The sequence below is a fragment of the Eptesicus fuscus genome, chromosome 24 (genome assembly GCF_027574615.1).
Source record: "Eptesicus fuscus isolate TK198812 chromosome 24, DD_ASM_mEF_20220401, whole genome shotgun sequence".
NCBI lineage: Eukaryota > Metazoa > Chordata > Mammalia > Chiroptera > Vespertilionidae > Eptesicus > Eptesicus fuscus.
Window position 1 is genome coordinate 10,610,385 of NC_072496.1, and position 18,894 is coordinate 10,629,278.

Sequence of the window (18,894 nt, forward strand, 5' to 3'; positions counted from 1 at the left end):
CTTCTAGCCCAGCATGACCATCTCTCTCACGTTTACTTGGCTACACTATAGAACCTTCCTGGAGGAGTCAGTGAGGTACTAGTCTATCCTACTTGACAGTTTGAAAACCCTTCTCCCTGGACACACACCCCACCTGGCTGACATCACACGAACCGCGCCGTCTCTAACCTTGTCCAGCTCCTCCCGTCGGGCCATCTAACAAGTGCCCAGCCCCCCCAGAGTTAACGGGGGACGGGGTCCAGTGGCCCGTCCTCTTCAAGAGCCTCAGACACGGAGCCCCTGAGCTCTACCAGCGCCTCACCTCATCCCTGAAGCCCGTGCCGGGAAAGCACTTCTCCTGGCCGGTCGGCGGCTCCTGCCTCTGCAGCAGCAGCGCGGCCCCCAATTTAGACAAAGAAACTGCAGCTCCCTCTGCAGAGGGGCAGCTGCTGTGAGGCTGGGCAGCAAACACTCTCCCCTGTGCTCCCCCACTGTCCACCTCAACCAGAGGAGCCAGAGGCAGCCCGAACACCATTAATGAAGCGAGCCTGCTGGCTCCGAGCCCAACATAGTTAAACTCTCACCTCAGTCTCCATCCAAGCCCCCTGCGGGCACTAGAACATTGTTTTTTCACACCAAAGGATGATTTCCTTCAGAGAATTCCATAAAATAACACTTTATCAGTAACACTCAAACCTATCGCTATCACCGTGCACATGAACTTTCCTACAATTCCTTTCATTACTGATAACATTTAAAGTTCCCATGTATGTTTACTGTTCACCCTGGAATATAAAAACTTCCTAATTTACAGAGCTTGTTCATTTCATTGCAAAGGCCTTTGAGAGGCAATGAGAGTTACAGACCCTGAACTTCCAAGTAAAATGTCTTCCCACAACTTAAATTTGCAAAGGAAATGAGCTCATCTCTGTCCAATCAAGATGAGCAGTCTAAGAGCTTCTGTTTTGGTTAAAACATATAAAGGCTCCTAATTTCAAAACAAAACCAGCTACTGCAATAGGAAGGTCAACGTGACGTGTGTTGGTCACGTCGGCTGATGCTGTGATGATTCGGAGGCAGGCGCCGCCTGTCCGGGCCCTGTCTGACTTGGACACGGAAACACGTGTACTCCTCATACAGACGGGGGAACCCTCAGCTCTGCAGTCAGGAAGCAAGCACAGGAGCTGCCGGGCACTGACTCGTTTTGGGTGTGAGGTAAACGCTCAGCGCAGTGATGGCGTCATTGGAAGGGTCGTGGTAGAGTTCAGTTACGAGGAGATCATTGTCCTTCATCCGCAAAGGGAACTTCTGCATGTCTGCAAAACAAACGTTCACGTCATATCGAAACCAAGAGCGCACTTACTTAAAGCTAAAGACGGTGACGTGTTATCGTTTAACTGCAGAACCCTAGGAAGCAGGACGGTGCTCACTCACCTATGTAATAGATGGACCCGTTGTTACACCCGAGCAGAAGGAACGACCCAGCGGTGTCGTAACTAGTTATAGGGACGACATCTTGAACCTGAAGTGGCGAGATTGTCATCAGATGTCAGATATTAATTACAATTTATTTTCTGCTCCATCTTCTCAAAATTCTTGTAATAAAACACCAATATTCACTGTAAATGGGGCTTAGAAATGGACGTTTTGTATGTACACACATGCGCACACAGACCCTGCACAGGGAATGGTAAAAGAACCACGTGTATGATTCCCTTTAAAGCTTTTAAAAACGTGAATTTCCACAGGGGCACTTTCCTTTCAGAGTCTGGAAGAATTCTCTTTCTGCACATGGTTCTGAGACCACAGCACTCGTGAGGACTGGAAGGCCCGGTCTGAGCAGGGCACACAGCCATCAATGGCCTGCTCAGTCACCCAGTGAGGGACAGACTTAGGCCAGGGCACAGATCAACCGACTTCCGGACAGTACTTCTTCCCTCGATAACCTGTCCTTCCTGTGAAAAGACAGCTCCTCTGCGTTCACTCTGCCCCCTGCAGACTTCACCTGTTTCCTAGGAAATGCATTACGGCAAATAAGCTCTCAGATGTTTTGTTTTTTCAAGCACTAACATAAAAAATTCAGTTTCCAAGCAAATCAACATAGTTGCAAATCAATAGCTGCCTATATTTGTGCTAAAAGAAAAGCAAAGGGCATGATTTTTACTACAAAACACAACCAAACCGAAGTATTCGCCTGAGGATAGAAGTGACAATAGGAAGACCACACGCTCTTCCCTGGGCACAGCGAGGAGGTGTGACGCCTCACAGATGTCACTCGAATGCAGAGCTTCCCGCGTACCAGGCGCTCCCAGCGCACCAGCACAGGAGGGGAACGCAGAGGCTGTGCACTTGTGGGCAAGAAGAAAACAGACGATGCAGTGCGATCGGCTGCAGCACCACCAGAGACGGGGAGGGGGCTCATCTCGGCCCAGCGTGGGAGAGGGCAAAGGCCAAGGAAACATGCAGAAAAGTGGAGCGCGGGAACTAGCAAGTCACCGAGGAAGAGGAGGGAAAGGACAAGCTGAGAGAGCAGCAAGTAAAAGCACAGAACCCAGGCCACTCCTATGGAAAGGAAACGCAAAGAGCTAAAAGTTGCAACTCAAACCACGTCAAGGAAACAAGAAATGGCAGATCACAGTTTAAAAACTTACTGCAGAGTGACTTCAAATTCTAAATAAAAAGTCAAATTTCACCCAGAAGCAAATTTGCCACTAAGTTATTCACTTATTCTGTAAAATCAAACAAACAAAAGGAACTCCGCAGTCAGCAGCAGATGCAGTCAGCAGGGTTTCAGCTGCTCTCCCGGCGGCCGCCTGCTCCGGGTGGAACTCACCTGCCAGTGCTGAGTGACGGCGTTCCACACGCCCACCTTCCCGGTGTGGCTCGTGGCCACCAACTGGTTACCAATGAAGAAGAGAGCATCTACGGGGACGCCCAGGCTGAACACGCCTAAGAGATAATAAGAAAGAAAGAGGCTGATCAGTCATCAATCGAACCCAAACCTTAAAAACATGTTAAAGGTGACTACTTTTAACCTAGTCTCATTCCTACAAACTAGGTACTAAACACTTAGGGGACCAGACATAAGCAACTCTTAAGCAGCTTACACACTCCTAAAGCAGACAGACGTCTGCCCAAGCCCTCGCACACGGACAGGACGTCCTGTCATCGGCAGCTGTGGTGCCCGCACCTAGTTGATCTTTCCGATTTGCCGGGTAGTTTAAAGCGAACAGAATAAGATAACTGACTCCTGCTCCTTCAATCACAAAGCCACTGCGTTGCTATAAAACCCATGGAGATTTAGCTGCAGCTCATGGACCAGATGTCTGGGAACCACTGGTCTGAGGAATACAGACTTGGGACCCCTCAATGATCTAGAAACCTGGAAATAACCAAAAAAAAAAGGGGGGGGGAGCAGGGGGAGACAAGCAAAGGAGCAAGGAGTCATTCAACACTCAGACACCCAGGCCTTTACTCCGCTTGTCTAAACCCCTCGTTTCCCAGCAGGTAGATCTCGGTGGAATTTATTCAAAAGGCACGATTTTAGGCCATGGACTGAAAGCACAAGCCAGAATATCACTCGGAACTTACAGTGCAATAGAGGAAAAATGCCAAAAGCCAATTACAGCACAAGGTAACAGTAACAGCAGATACACAGGAATAAACTACCCAGAGGTCAAAGGGGTAGGAAGGGTTTGAGAATGTTTCTTAGGAAAGAAGCCGTGAGAGTGGGTTTTTAAAAATGTGAACAGGCTGAAACCGGTTTGGCTCAGTGGATAGAGCGTCGGTCTGCAAACTGAAAGGTCCCAGGTTCGATTCCGGTCAAGGGCATGTACATTGGTTGCGGGCACATCCCCGGTGGGGGGTGTGCAGGAGGCAGCTGGTCGATGTTTCTCTCTCATCGATGTTTCTAGCTCTCTATCCCTCTCCCTTCCTCTCTGTGGAAAATCAATAAAATATATTTAAAAAAACAAAAACAAACGTGAACAGGAGTTCATCAACTAGGGGACGGCATGGGAAGCCCAGGGAATCTGAGGAAAGGGGGGAGGGGTAGTGAGGGAGGTTGGAAGGAGCCAACATGCCACATTAAGAGCAGGAGCGTGAAGTCTGACGCAGAGAAGCCGGGCTCCCCTGGGTGTCTCTTCAGCAGGCGGGAGCGCTGGGGAGGGAGGCCCTGGCTCTCGGGAGCCGGCTCCAGCCGCCTTTCTGGATCTTGCTATCTCATCTATAAAGCAGCTGCAGCTAAAGGTCTCGGTGTCTAGTTCACCTTCAAAATGTTACAATCCAATTTTGACACAAATAGTATCACCTTAATTATTTGAAAAACATTTTATAAAAACTGTCTTTTTATCTAAAAATGATGAGAAAATACCTCACCTATTTGTTTAATGTGGATTTTAAGCTGTTTCAGGTATCAGTTTTTTACTTTTTTAAAAAGTACCTATTATGTGACTACATGAACAATTTTCTCAGCATCTAGCTTAGAAAAAACAAGGCACTGAAGAGAAACAAATGAATTAAATGCAATTGCAGCATGTGTTAAAACCGTAAGCCGGAGGAGAGAACTGATTTCTTTTGAACTTTACACCTGTAGCGGGTATTCCTCGTTCTGTGCAAACCTGCACTGCACACAACCAAGACCAGCAGCATCAATAACTGAAAAATCTTCACGAATCTTAAAAAGCCAGGCATCTCTCAGGAATAAAAAGGATCGACACTGGACGAAAAGAAAAAAAAGCACTGCTATTTTACATGCAACTTCAAGAATTCTTACAGAACAGGACTTTCATTTTGATGTCCAACAATTGTTGAGAGCATCGACGCTAACTACCTACAGTGGCTCAGCAAAAGGCAGAAACAAAACCAGGAAAACCAACGCACGTGGATTACTCTAGAGAGAGACGAGGGCCTGGGAAATCAAGGAGGACGTTCTGAATGATCGAGAAATTTAACGTGTCACTGCTGCTTAGACCCCGCACCCGGACCGCCCTCCACAGGGATGGCAGCAGGAGTAGCAATGACAAGGTCCCGTCCTGAGGTTCCTCTGGGTGAGAGAGGGCCGCAGCCGCCCAGCAGCACGCCATGCTCACGTAAGTTCCATGAAGGGAGGGCAGCCCCTGCATGGACACACCAACCTAGCCATCTCCTGGGTGCTGCTGTCAGGTCTAGAGAACGTCTGTGATAACCCAGGCGTCCTCAAACTACGGCCCGCGGGCCACATGCGGGTGTTTTTGCCGTTTTGTTTTTTTACTTCAAAATAAGGTATGTGCAGTGTGCATAGGAATTTGTTCATATTTTTTTTTCAACTATAGTCCGGCCCTCCAACGGTCTGACGGACAGTGAACTGGCCCCCTGTTTAAAAAGTTCGAGGACCCCTGGATAACCAATGGTCTCTTACAGAGCATGAACCATTACTATGTAGCGTCTCACAACACAACTACCTACCCCACTAGCCTGTGCAAGCACAACAAAGCAAAACATCTTCCCTTACTGGTATATCACATGGGGCAATTAGAGAAAGAAAATAAAACACACCACACCGGACTCCCTTTCTGTATCATTATTCCCTTTTTCACTCTCATTATCTTAGGAGAGAACCGAGTCCAGACTACGTGACGTGTGATAAGGTCTTACGTTTTCTAGAACTCTCTGGTGGTAGGGTTATGGGGTAACCAACCCTACGTTCCCCAAGACTAACTCAGTTTACTTTAACTATTCCCACTACTCTTACTAGCTGCTTCAGTTCTGTCTTTCCATCGCTGTAACCTCATCACTGTCCAATACATTACTGTGTTGAAATCCAGGTTTCCCTCCCACCTACAGAGACACACGAAACGATGATACGTTGCTGTTTTGCAATATTCCTTTTAAACCTGTTCCGAAGACCTTTCACAATGACTAAGACTTTACCTAAAACTGTTTATAATCTAAAATAAATGTTGTGTTTTCCTTCTATTTAGAGATGGATCCCTGGCTTCAACAAGGGCAGTCAGCAGCCGCCCGCTCAGCCTGCACCTGCACCATCTAAGCTAGAAGATGCCCACAAACACGACCTGTCCGTTCCGACTCACGGAAGGGGGGGCTTTACAGAAACTGGGCAACCTGTGGAAAAAGTTTAAAAATAAACTTTACCTTTCCTTCAACTTTATAGGTGTTAGTAACTTGCCTTATTGTGTCTTATGCAACAAAATGTTTTGCCAGGTGTGGGTCCATTGAGAACAAATGTGCAGAGTTTAAAGTAAAACATTTTAAACAAACGTAATAAACTCTTTAAAAGCCAGAAACGTCTGTGGGACTTTTATACCGGAAGTGAAACAGGCAGGAAGCATCTCACAGGTCACGTGACGGCATCTAGTGGCTACAGAATGCCCACGCGTGCTGGGAAAGGAACTGGACAGGCGGCTGAGCGGACCAAGAGGCCGCCAGGAGCCCAGCACGGCCGCAGACACACAGTGAGCCTAAGTCAGACTCCGCGGAGACCACCTGGTCTGCAGGCCTGCCTCGTTTTCCTGCCTCAGCCGAGCACAGGCTGGGCTGGCCCGGTGCTCTGCTTCCCTTCTCGGCACCAGCACCGACCGGTCACTGAAGGTCTGTTATGTGAAAGTTTGGCCACAAGCACATGGTGTTGACATGCTCTGGGCTAGAGCACCTGCTGACACGTGCACGGCGGGTGCAGGGCATGCTGGGGAGCAGGGCATGCTGGGGAGCAGCAGGCGCCGGCACCGTCAGAGGCGCGGCCCTGACTTGGACTGGCCCTTCTATTCTTCTGCGCTAGGTTTCAGTGCAGTAAAGTGGTGCAGACTCTTTCTTCCTACTAAAACGTCACTTTTCCCCTCTTTAAAGATCTCTCTCCCACTGAGCGGTCCTGTGACCACCATTAGGTTTGCTATTTACGGGCAATCCTGCTAAGCTTCAGAATATCACATATACCAGCAAAATGCAGCAGACACAAAGCTTTGCCCACCGATTTCCGTTCCGCTTCCTCCATCCTGGACGCTCCATAGGATGATGCTACTCTCCGAGGCCACGGCAACCATTTTGTCTTTGTCTCCATGGGGACCTCCGACCACCTTCGCATTTAGAGCTACTCGTTCAACTGTCCAATCCAAATACGGGCTTGTGAACACCTGCTGCCACCCCGAGGACTCTTTGATTCTGTCAAGTGAGAATGGGCACAGGTGACTCAGCAGCAACTCGGCAGACACAGTGCCACAAAGTGGACTATTCACAGCTCACCACCTACCTTCATGTTAAATATAAAATGTTGTTGGTATATAATACCATCTACAAATCCAGGAAAGTACTCCTGAAATACCTTATGCTTACATACATACAAAATCTAAACCACTAAAAAAGAGATTAGAGTTCTATATTTCTGCCAAGAATAATTTAGGAAAGCCCTCAAAAAAAAAAAAAAAAAAAAAAAAAGGCAATAGCAACTAAGCTGAACCTTTTACTTTTCTCCACAAAAAAGTGCTACTATCATTATTTATGGGTAGGTATGGTCAACAAAAGTCAGAATTTAGGATAATTATTACCCCTTTCAGTTATTAATCACTCAGTTGTTATTATTAACTGAGACCACACACTCTCAGCCTATTGCTTTTCTTACCTGAGAGGACAGTCTCCCCAGGCCACTAAAATAAGGAGTGATGTGGTATAACAGCACTCCAATACCTGGGCTCCATCAAATGCAGAAAACGCGAGGCTTGGAAACCCTTCTGAGGACTGGATTTTAAGGTTTCATCCTAAGTGAAAAATCTTACAGGCCTATATATTCCCCGTACGTAAAGGCTTACCAGGATTCAGATTTGTAGTTGACCAAATATATACTTAATGCCTTCCTTAATATTTAATTTCTGATAACACACCTGTAAGCTGTTAGTAATTTCCCCGTCTTAAGTCTTTCAGACACACACTCCGTGTGGTTGTACAGCAAGCCTTCCCACATCTAGACCCTGCACAGTTGTGCAATCGTGGCAACGGGTGACCCGACTTTAACTACAGAATACCTACCTATCTTTAAAGTTACCCTAAATAGATGAAACTAAATTATAAAGCTTCTCTCTGCCTTACCTAAAGAGAATAAACAGAACATCAAAAAAAAAAAATAATGTCCCTTTATGTAAACCTAACACATCCGTCCAAAGGTCAAACTCAGGCACTTAGGTATCATGGTCTGAAGAATCCAAATGAAATCCCTCCAGTTTCATTTTTGTTTTAAAATGTATGCTAGCCCGGCCGGTGTGGCTCAGTGGTTGAGCCATGACCCATGAACCAAGAGGTCACCTGTTTGATTCCTGGTCAGGACACATGCCCGGGTTGCGGGCTCGATCCCCAGTAGGAGGTGTGCAGGAGGCAGCTGATCAATGATGCTCTCTCATGATTGATGTTCCTGTCTCTCTACCCCTCTCCCTTCCTCTCTCTAAAATCAATAAAAACATTTTTTAAAAATGTATGCTAAAATAACACAACTGTCTATGTTCATAGCAGCACAATTTACAATAGCTAAGATTTGGAAACAGCCTAGGTGCCCATCAGCAGATGACTGGATCAGAAAACTGTGGTACCTCTACACAATGGAATACTACACTGCCATAAAAAAGAAGGAATTCTCATCATTTGCAGCAACCTGGATGGAATTGGAGAACATAATGCTAAGTGAAATAAGCCAGTCAATGAAAGAAAAATACCACATGATCTCACTCATTTATGGATAGTAAAGAACATTATAAAGTGATGAACAAAAAGATAGATACAGAGACAGTAAAGCATCAGACTTTCAAATTACAGGGGGAAAGTTAGGGAGAGGTGGGGGAGTTATGAAATCAAACGAAGGACTTGTATGCATGCATATAAGCATAAACAATGGACGCAAAACTCTGGGGGGTGAGGGCATGAATGGGAGTGGGGTGGGTGGGGGTAATGGTAAGATATGTACACATATAATACCTCAATAAAAAATAAATAAAAAAGTAAAAAATAAAAAAAATAAAAAATAAAATAACACAACTATAACTCACACACAAAAATGACCCTTCTTATTCATTTCAAGAATTAAGACTGGCCCTAACCGGTTTGGTTCAGTGGATAAAGTGTTGGCCTGCGGACTCAAGGGTCCCAGGTTTGATTCCAGTCAGGGGCATGTACCTTGGTTGCGGGCACATCCCCAGTAGGGAGTGTGCAGGAGGCAGCTGATCGATGTTTCTCTCTCATCGATGTTTCTAACTCTCTATCCCTCTCCCTTCCTCTCTGTAAAAAATAAATAAAATAGCCGAAACCAGTTTGGCTCAGTGGATAGAGCATCGGCCTGCGGACTTAAGGGTCCTGGGTTCGATTCCGGTCAAGGGCATGTGCGGGCACATCCCCAGTGGGGGGTGTGCAAGAGGCAGCTGATCGATGTTTCTAACTCTCTATCCCTCTCTCTTCCTCTCTGTAAAGAATCAATAAAATACATTTTTTTAAAAAATTAATAAAAAATAAAAAAAAGAAGACTGCCTTAATTAACTTCAAAGCAAGAGAGAAATGTATCAAACTTTCCTAAGCATTGAATGATCTGTAATTACCCTATTCAGCCACCAGATGGGATTCATGTGTGAAGATAAACAAATGGAAGCAATTACCTAATAATCTTGGAAAACGGACACACATTGAGAAATCAAATGTTGATGTTCTTAGGGACTAACTGTTCAGTGAGGAGAGGCAGAAGTGATGCAACGAGGTGAGTGATGGGATGTTGTGATCATTAGGAACAGAAATAACAACACTATAGGGTGTCCCCAAAAACGTATACCCACTTTGAATACCATTATTAATTCCAATGGGTTCAATCTGAAAAGAAAGAAACATCAACTGAGCTATCAGCTGTTAAAGTGTGTATACATTTTGGGGGGACACCCTGTATATGCAATCTAGTCTTCTTCGGGGTTCATACCTTTAAGTTCTTTTTCTCTATAGAAATTAGGGCATTACAAAATAAGGAGATGGCAAAAGAAAAAAAAAAAGAGTAGAATTATCAAGATAGCATATTTGAAAACAATTATAACAACCACAGAACTTAATCCAATGTTGTAAGTTAAAAAATTAAGTACAAAGAAGAAAGACACATTTGCTCTATAACTTGCCGCAGAAGTAATGCAGAATTTAAAATATAAAATACTACAGAGTGAGCGCTGGTATCCTGGCGCCCACCCGATTCCTGCTCCGGTGAGCCGACCCCTGGCAGCGAGGATTCTCTGCAAGGAGTGTGGCCACCTTCCACGGAGGTCTCACAGAAACACACGAGGGAACCAGGCCATGAGTTTTGGAGCTTATTATAACACACTGACCTACATTGTATGGGAAGAGACAGCATGTAAGATCTTAAGAGTCTAAAATTAGGGGTGTGTGTGTGTGTGTGTGTGTGTGTGTGTAGCAAAATAAAAGCTTTCATGTTTAAGTGTGAGAGGATGATTTCTGTAACAATCAAAACGTAAGTACCTGCCCACTTGGAAGAAAAGAGATTCCTAAATCTCACACCACGTACAAGCAGTAAATCCCACAAAGATAAAGTTCTCAAGTGCGATGTGAGGCTCCAAGGAGGCGAGTCAGACAACAACTCTGCATTCGTACAAGTAATTGCTCTAAACCCAGCAAGAAAAGGAGACAGGAGGGAAGCCGAGCAAAGCAGAAAAGCGTGAGCCAGGTGGAGACTAGCCAGGGTGCACTGTGCGCTGTCCTTTCTTTTAAGGTGTGAATTTATTGGTAGAGAGAGCAGTGGGAAAATTAATCCACTTAATTTGAGTATCTTCTTTTGGAAAACTTATTGCCACTGAGCTGAGTAAGTTAAGGAGCACCACTGGGTCCTCTGTCACTCTGCCTGGGCTCTGACATCACTGACACTCGTGAAGGCACAAAAAGGCTGCGGTCAAAATCAAAGACTGCACCCTCCGTCCACCTGTCATTCGGGGAGGGAGGGACTGCGCAGCAGGAGTGTCCACCTGGCAGGCAGGCACCTGGAGCGCTGTGCAATACAGAGGGCACTGGGCACGCCCGCTTCACAGCTCTCCTGAAACCCCGCATCAACACAGATATGCACACGCCACTCACCAATGAAATGGTCTGCTCAAGTCAGATCTGTATGCCAACATGTTCAAATAACACTCCCCCAAATTTAATTTTTCTTTCTGATCATTCTTGCTTCCCATAAAAGTCATCCCCAAAGGAAATCATCTACAAGATCACTTCCATATTATTCAATTAAAGTAAAAAATAACAAAATGCTCTCAAAATGGTGAGTTTCCACTGAACCTCTATTGCAATGAAAATAAAAGGTGGAGGTTACTGATATAAAAGGCTTTTTTTTTTTTTTTTTTTACCACATATGGCCAACCTATCATAAACTGAGATTTTAAAAAAATACATCAAGGATTCTTTAAAGTATATGTGTAATCTGTAGATTACAGATTACACATATATTTTATGTGGCTATTTCCTCTTAAACATAATAGTAACAAAATACATATTCTTTGATTTTTCAGCAATTAGATTAAATGGTATCCTAGTCTAAGCCAGCAGTTGCAAACCTTTCGGACCTCACGGACCTCCAGTGGTCCGCGGACCACAGGATAGCGACCGCTGGTTTAAGCTACTATTTCCCAACCATTTTGTGCTTCTATACCATTCTCTGTCATCAACATTTCTCATTGCAATTGTGAATTTTGAACTAAAAACCTATCCTTTCTCCAATTAAAATTAAAATCCACTGGTCTACATTCTTCCTCATTCCTTTTAGTTTCTGAGAAAGCAGGAATTAGTAAAAGCCAAACGCCCTCTGAAATTCTCACGCACCGCACACATTAAAAGACATCACTTCTGCCCACGACTGTCCTGTGTCACCATCTCACTCCCAACCACGTGCTTGTCATGACCAATGTGGAGCTTTACCCCTCGCTACTCGAAGCACAAGAGACTGAAATACTGCAGACAGAAAATCACGAGGCTCCGTCATAATCCCTCCGGGTGGTTTACCACAACAGTTAAGTGGCTCAGAAGCTAGATCTCTAATAAGCAAGGAGGAGTAACTTCGTACTATCTGGGAAATATCTAAGACACACAAGGCCACCAGCAGTACTTGACCAATTTAGCTATGAAAATAAAAGCAAACTAAATCTAACAGATACAGAAGTGAGGAGAATAGGGAAAACTTGACGGCTGGAAGAAACAGCTCTTCTATCTATACATATAAAATCACAATCACTGAAACTACCCCCCGGATTAAAAGCACCGTCAGCCGTGAGGACCTGCACAGTACCTGTAGCAGACAGCGAAGTGGGCATAGGCAGCCACGATCCAGTTGTGGTGGCCAGCCACGATCAGCACCTTGCGTGGGTCCACAGGGAATCCTGCTGATTTACCAAAGGAAATATTTTAGCTACAGCACAGGCCTCCCCCTTCCCCCGTTCCCTCTCACCCCCGTCCTCTGCCTGTCCTGACAGTTTTTTGCTGCAGCATAGCCGTGCACGCGTGTTTACGCATCATCTGTGGCTGCTCCACGCCACCCCGGCAGAGCTGCGGCTCCGACAGAGCCCAGTAGCCCACGAAGCCTGAGATATTTACTATCTGGCCCTTCACATAAGAAGTCTGTCAACCTCTGCACTAGACTTAGAGCAAACAGGACTTAGATACTTTTTATACAAAAACTACATGCTAAATTACAGTTTAAGATATAAATGATAAATCTGAGTTAAAAAGTGAGGTGAGGCAAAAAGTACATCTTTATAAGTTTTTATAAATCCTCAGTGTCAGCTAGAACTAAGCACATGCACGGTCTCTTTCTATCTGCGTCACCATGCTCACCTAGCCTGGCAGGCTCCTCGCCAGAGGCGGAGAGGACGGGCTGGGCGCCGCCTCCCCGAGCCTCACCTTCCGCAGGGTTCAGTCCACTCCTAGAATCGGCCGAGGACCTAGTCGTGTTGTTTATTTTACGACTAGGAATACCTACGAAAGGAAGTAAGATAATTTATTTCTAAGTTCACCTGAAACAATTTAAAATTTCGTATTATACCAGACATAAAAACATGCAGTTCATTATAGTCAACATATATCTTCCAATACAGCAATGTGTTACAATCTAATCACGATTAAAAAGATGAGAAAAAAAATAAAACTTTCAACAGATGGTGTACAGCAATAAGATTAAGCTTTACATATTACACTGCACTCTACCTAGCTCTAGGGTAGTGAAATCCATCACTAGCTCAGTCTACGCCAGTGTTTCCGCTGCACAGTTACTAGGTGTTAGGTCCACGCACCACTTCAAGCTGCTCTGCAGCTGGACTGCCCGTCGTTCACCGTCTCTATTGGGCAGGAGGGCCTACTGGAATGAACCCGCTCAGAGGCCCGCGGTAAGGCACAACTCTCCTACCTGAAGTGGGTGGCGGTGACGTGCAGCACACCTGCCCGTCTTGCACCTGACACACCTGTGCAGACCTCCCGGGCTCTAAAAGGAGACTGACTGCCAGTGATCTAGCATCGGGGTGGGCAGAGGAAGGGCCCGGCGCAGGCCGCCGATGGCTGTTTATGCAAATGAAGTTGTACACAGTGGTCACGTCCATAGAGCTGAGTGGTGGCCATCAAGACCTTGTGGCTCACAAGCCTGTCTGGCCGGAACCAACTCACTCTGGCACGCACCTGCCTGAATGTGTGCTGACCTAACTTCTATCACAATTAAAGTTCTCACCATTTCTAGTAGATTCATAGGTAAGAAAGAATCAAAGAATAGGTCTTCTTCCTCCCCGTTTACACACTTGTGTACATACACCTGCTTCATGCGAACAGCACGTTAAAGGCCCGAGCCCAGAGCGCAGTACCTGGCGGGGGCAGGTACCCGTGGAAGAGGACGCTGCCGCAGGACGAGCGCTCCAGCTCTTCACACAGCAGGAGCCTCCTCACTGAAAGTCAGAGCACACCTGTCAGAAGCACGCAGACAGAGCAGCTCTCCGCTGTCACTTTCTCCAGTTGAAGAGGATAAAGGGAACAGGAGCGTGTTTAAGTTAACCCGCTGGTAACATTTTCTTGCCATGAAAACCCACACTGAACGAGCCCATTCCACACGAGGCCTAAGACACACTGTACTGGGCAGTGTTGTGCACGAAGGGTCAAACCACAGTAGGAATATTGGAGCACATACCTAACGGAGTGATTCCGTAAAACTCAGCTTCGTGCCTGAGGACGTTAATACTCACTCCCCTACAAAGAAACAAAGGACATGAGTCCTGCAACGGGGCAACTTGGATTAGCATCTGAAGCAAAAGGAAAAGTCATAGATGCTTAATGTGAACAGACCCACAAGGCTTTACAGCTTCCTTTCTTCTAATATCCTTCACCATTTGAAAAAGTCTCAATAAAACAACTGCACACCGACAAAAACATTCTCTCACTTTAAAACCGTTCACATACAGATGAAATGGGCGACTGAGAAACCAGGGCTTTACAGGGTCAGTACCAGTAAATCATCAAGTACCACATCATTCTTATATGGCATTAATGGACTGTAACTTTTTATGACAATCATTTCTATACATATTTAACCTCCCCGATTATACTGTAAGCTCCCGAGGCAGGATCTATTTTGAATCTATTTTTGTGTACCTTGCACAACGCCTAGCACAGCACTTGTACATAACTATTATGCAATAACTATCCATTGAATGAATAAATTCAGATAAATGGCCTCATCAGAAACAAAAAAACACAAGCAAAATAGAAAGTAGGGGGGAAAAGGCCAGCCTGATGATGATGTTACAGTACAGTAGTATAAAAATAAAAAAAAAAAACAGTAATTTACAGGAAAGCAGTTGGTAATACAGATATTTAAACCAATTCTGTCTCTCATGGGTTATCTGGTTGTGGAGTAGTCTGAAGGACACTGACCAGCAGTAAGGTTAGGCTTCTTTAATCAATCCAGTGCTATGGGTCAAACTAATTTTACTTTTATAAAGAAATAAGTACTTAGTAATACTTAGTAATATACTTCCCATTTCCACCCAATGCCAGGCCAAGCACCAAACAAACAGACCCAACCATCTCTTTTATTCCTTCCATAAATATTTACTGAGCAGCTACTGTATGCACCGCTTTAACACTGGGAACATAGCAGGAGCCAACCAGACAGAGAGGAGTCCTTGCCTTCAAGGAGCTCATATTCTAGTGAATGTAAGCAAAATTGATAATATTATAAAGAAGCAGCGCAAGCAAACAGCTGAGATTTTAAAAGCTGTAACTATAAAATATTAATACATTCTTACTGAATGTTCACTAAGAATTCTATCTAATAAAAGAGTAATATGCAAACTGACTGTCACTCCAAGACACAAGATGGCCACCACAAAATGGTTACCACAAGATAGCCTGCAGGGGAGGGCAGTTGTGGGCAGTTAGGAGTGACCAGGCCAGCAGAGAAGGGCAGTTGGGGGTGACCAGGCTGGCAGGGGAGGGCAGTTGGGGGTGACCAGGCCGGCAGGGGAGGGCAGTTGGGGGTGACCAGGCCGGCAGGGGAGGGCAGTTGGGGGTGACCAGGCCGGCAGGGGAGGGCAGTTGGGGGTGACCAGGCCGGCAGGGGAGGGTAGTTGGGGGTGACCAGGCTGGCAGGGGAGGGCAGTTGGGGGAGACCAGGCCAGCAAGAGAGGTTAGTTGGAGGGGGGAACCAGGCCTGCAGGGAAGGGCAGTGGGGGGGTAACTAGGCCTACAGGGGAGGGCAGTTGGGGGGGACCAGGCCTGCAGGGAAGGGCAGTTGGGGGGGACTAGGCAAGCAAGGAGGGCAGTTAGGGGTGACCGGGTTGGCAGAGGAGGGCAGTTAGGGGTGACCAGCTCAGCAGGGGAGGGCAGTTGGGGAGGGACCAGGCCTGCAAGGGAGGGCAGTTGGGGGGGGAACAGGCCTACAGGGGAAGATAGTTGGGGGGGACCCAGGCCTGCAGGGTAGGATAGTTGGGGGGGGCCAGGCCTGTAGGGGAGGGCAGTTGCGGGGTACCAGGCCTGCAGGGGAGGGCAGCTGGGGGGCCAGGCCTGCAGGGAGGGCAGTTAGGGGTGACCAGGCCAGCAGGGGATGGCAGTTAGGGGCAATCGGGCCGGCCGGGGAGCAGGAAGGCGTCGATCAGGCTGGCAGGGGAGTGGTTAGTGGTTGATCAGGCTGGCAGGCAGAAGCGGTTAGGGACAATCAGGCAGAGGCAGGCAAGTGGCTGGGAGCCAGCAGTCCTGGATTGTGAGAGGGATGTCCGACAGCCCGTTTAGGCCCGATCCCAGCGGGATCGGGCCTAAACGGGCGGTCGGACATCCTTCAAGGGGTCCCAGACTGGAGAGGGTGCAGGCTGGGCTGAGGGACACCCCCCCCCCTTGGTGCACGAATTTTGTGCACCAGGCCTCTAGTTTAGGAAATAAAAGAACAGTAAATACAAATGTAATTGTAGCTCCCTGGTAAGAATCCTGACCCTGGCAAAGTTAAAATAGTTTAAATGATCCTTCATTTATCCAATCTCCCTCTCCCCCACATACTGAACCTCTGAACTTCTAACTACACAACAAATACAACTAGATCCTGGGATATATAGTGAGCAGTGCTCGCCTTTTTGGAATTTAAGTCTAATGGAAGACAGACTCCAGAGAAAGTGTCATGACTGCTATGACTACCTGTATTAGGTGGATACGGCAGAGACCAGGGAAGAAGTCAGGATGAAAAGGTTGCAAGTGTTAAAGCAAGATAAATTAAGCAGGGGTCAGATGAGAGAGAGCCTTAAGAAATAGTATAAAATACCAAAATCCTTAACCACGAACCAGTAACATACAACAGACATTTTCAGGAGTGTGGTAACCAGATGAGATTTGTATTTTTAGAAGACAGTGTGGGAAATAAATGGTAGGGACACAAGAATGAAGTGGAGGGAACTGGCCAGGAGGATGCTAGCACAGGCTGGAGGCAGGATGGCGGAGGCCTCTACCTACAAGTTTAGTTCTGAGAAAACTTTCAAACGAAATAGTACTGTAAGAATGAAACTTTGCCTTCATAAAATATACCAAAAAAAATACCCATCAGTAAGAATTTAAAAGGATGCACTTCTTACCTTAAGTCTAATTCTTTTGTCCGAAGAAAATTTAAAATGGGTGCGAATGCTGCCGGATCTCTATCAATAAATATCTGCAAATGATGAACTGTTTTAATAAACATCTGAAATGATGCTCCAAGTGTAACTGCAACTTCTAACTTCAATGTCTGTAGGTCTAACTTAGGGAACAATTCCGAATTTCTGAAGTACTGTATTTCCCTGGAATACATCTGATATGGCAGTGTCTTTCCTCCTCCAAAAAAGCCATTGTTAGATTGGTTTATTTTACTAAGTCAGTTCTCTCATTTACTTTGAGATTTTTGGTAAAATTAACATCTGAGGGAACATTTTTACCTGAAATATTCTAGAATCCAATGAATACTTTGAAAATATTATACATAAATAATACTTTCTTATATTATTAATTACTGGTGGCAGTGATTGTGACATACATAACTTGCAACTTACATGGGCATCGCTGAAATAATGTACTTGTATGAAATACATAATTGATAACTTTTCACAGGAATATGTACCAACACTATTTTGAATCATAATAAAAGCTCTAACCATAAAACTAAACATTTTTTAAAGCTTATGTAAGTTAATTAGGGGAATGGTAACAAACTCTTTTTCCCATGGTCAATTATGCATATCAATGAATGAAGTTCTTCTACCTTCACAAATTTTTGCTTTTCTTATTAGAACCCATGAGAAGTTGAAGAAACACAAGAGATTTGTGGAGACCTTATTACTGATGTCTTTCTTATAACCTCAAATAGGCAAGCCTGCTTCTGCTGCATTACTTCACCTGCAAATATCACCAAAGCAGACAGACACCTGTGGCCACACGGCTGTCCCCAAATAGAAAGCCCTTCTGCCTATGGGAGGAGACATTTTCCTGTACATGCTGTTGTCCGGTCTGACTGCTTCTTTAATGCATAAACCCACTTCTTTTGTACTGAAACAATAGTTCTTTACTTCCCTCATTCCACAATTGCTGCACAAATTCATAAGGTTATGTTCCAAAATAAAAAATTGTAGAACTTTACTATTTACAATTTACACCATTCTAATTCAGTATCAAAATATTTTATTATTTACATTACTCTATTTACTGTTAAAGTTTTAATTACTGATTAAAAGTACTCTATTGACAATGCAATCTCATATCCTACAATCTCTCTAATCATGAACATTGAATTACTATATGTATGTAGTATTTACTATTTAGAGTTCTATACACATAGAAACACTCTACGCATCACAAAAAAATAAGAATCTTTAAGTAGATATATGTCACTTTCATTTAGTGCTCATTAAAATATTAGCTTTCTAAGAGCCACTATACAATAAGGATCAAACATAAGGATTAATCTATTTTGGATACACTGCACAGTATACTTACAGCACCAGTTTCATCTCGAAGTGTTGAAATTCTCCCGCTCAGCAAGCTAGAAGTCACAACAATAAGCTAGTTAGTTTTTAAAGTCTGAGTATGAGTGTCCTAATTCTTTATCAAATGTTAATGATCAATACAAATGAGCCATCTTATCTTCAAAGCAAAATAAAAACAAAAATTATTTTGTCTTTTTTTTTTTTTTGCAGTTAAGGAAACTATTCAAACAAAAAATGAAAAAATTCTATTTTAAAAGTTAAGAATTTTTGAGAAAAAAATATTAAGACAATTCTTACGAGGAGAAACCAAGATGGCAGCATAGGTAAACACCTGAACTTGCTGCCTCACACAACCACTTCAAAACTACAACTAAAAGACAAAACGGGTATCATCCAGAACAACAGGAAGGCTGGCTGAGTGGAAATTCTACAACTAGAA

At 44.9% G+C, this 18,894-nt stretch overlaps 2 protein-coding genes across 5 annotated transcripts in view; one reads left to right on the plus strand and one right to left on the minus strand.

Moving 5' to 3' along the window:
* Window positions 1–6,071, plus strand: part of USH2A (usherin) — a 407,070-nt gene extending 400,999 nt beyond the window's left edge. Inside the window, exon 72 of the mRNA XM_054712927.1 lies at window positions 5,940–6,071. The gene's annotated coding sequence lies outside the window, so the exon portion shown is untranslated. The remainder of the gene's footprint in view (window positions 1–5,939) is intronic.
* KCTD3 (potassium channel tetramerization domain containing 3) overlaps window positions 1–18,894 on the minus strand; it is a 48,018-nt gene that overhangs the window by 22,330 nt on the left and 6,794 nt on the right. For 3 of the 4 annotated variants that reach the window (XM_054712929.1, XM_054712930.1, XM_054712928.1), the window contains exons 3-12: window positions 18,466–18,511; window positions 17,076–17,149; window positions 14,150–14,208; window positions 13,830–13,910; window positions 12,817–12,957; window positions 12,272–12,365; window positions 6,944–7,134; window positions 2,813–2,928; window positions 1,414–1,501; window positions 1,179–1,295 (exon numbers count right to left, since the gene is read on the minus strand). In XM_054712929.1, the coding sequence (XP_054568904.1) occupies window positions 1,179–1,295; window positions 1,414–1,501; window positions 2,813–2,928; window positions 6,944–7,134; window positions 12,272–12,365; window positions 12,817–12,957; window positions 13,830–13,910; window positions 14,150–14,208; window positions 17,076–17,149; window positions 18,466–18,511 (1,007 nt within the window). The remainder of the gene's footprint in view (window positions 1–1,178; window positions 1,296–1,413; window positions 1,502–2,812; window positions 2,929–6,943; window positions 7,135–12,271; window positions 12,366–12,816; window positions 12,958–13,829; window positions 13,911–14,149; window positions 14,209–17,075; window positions 17,150–18,465; window positions 18,512–18,894) is intronic. The other variant, XM_054712931.1, reaches the window with a different exon arrangement.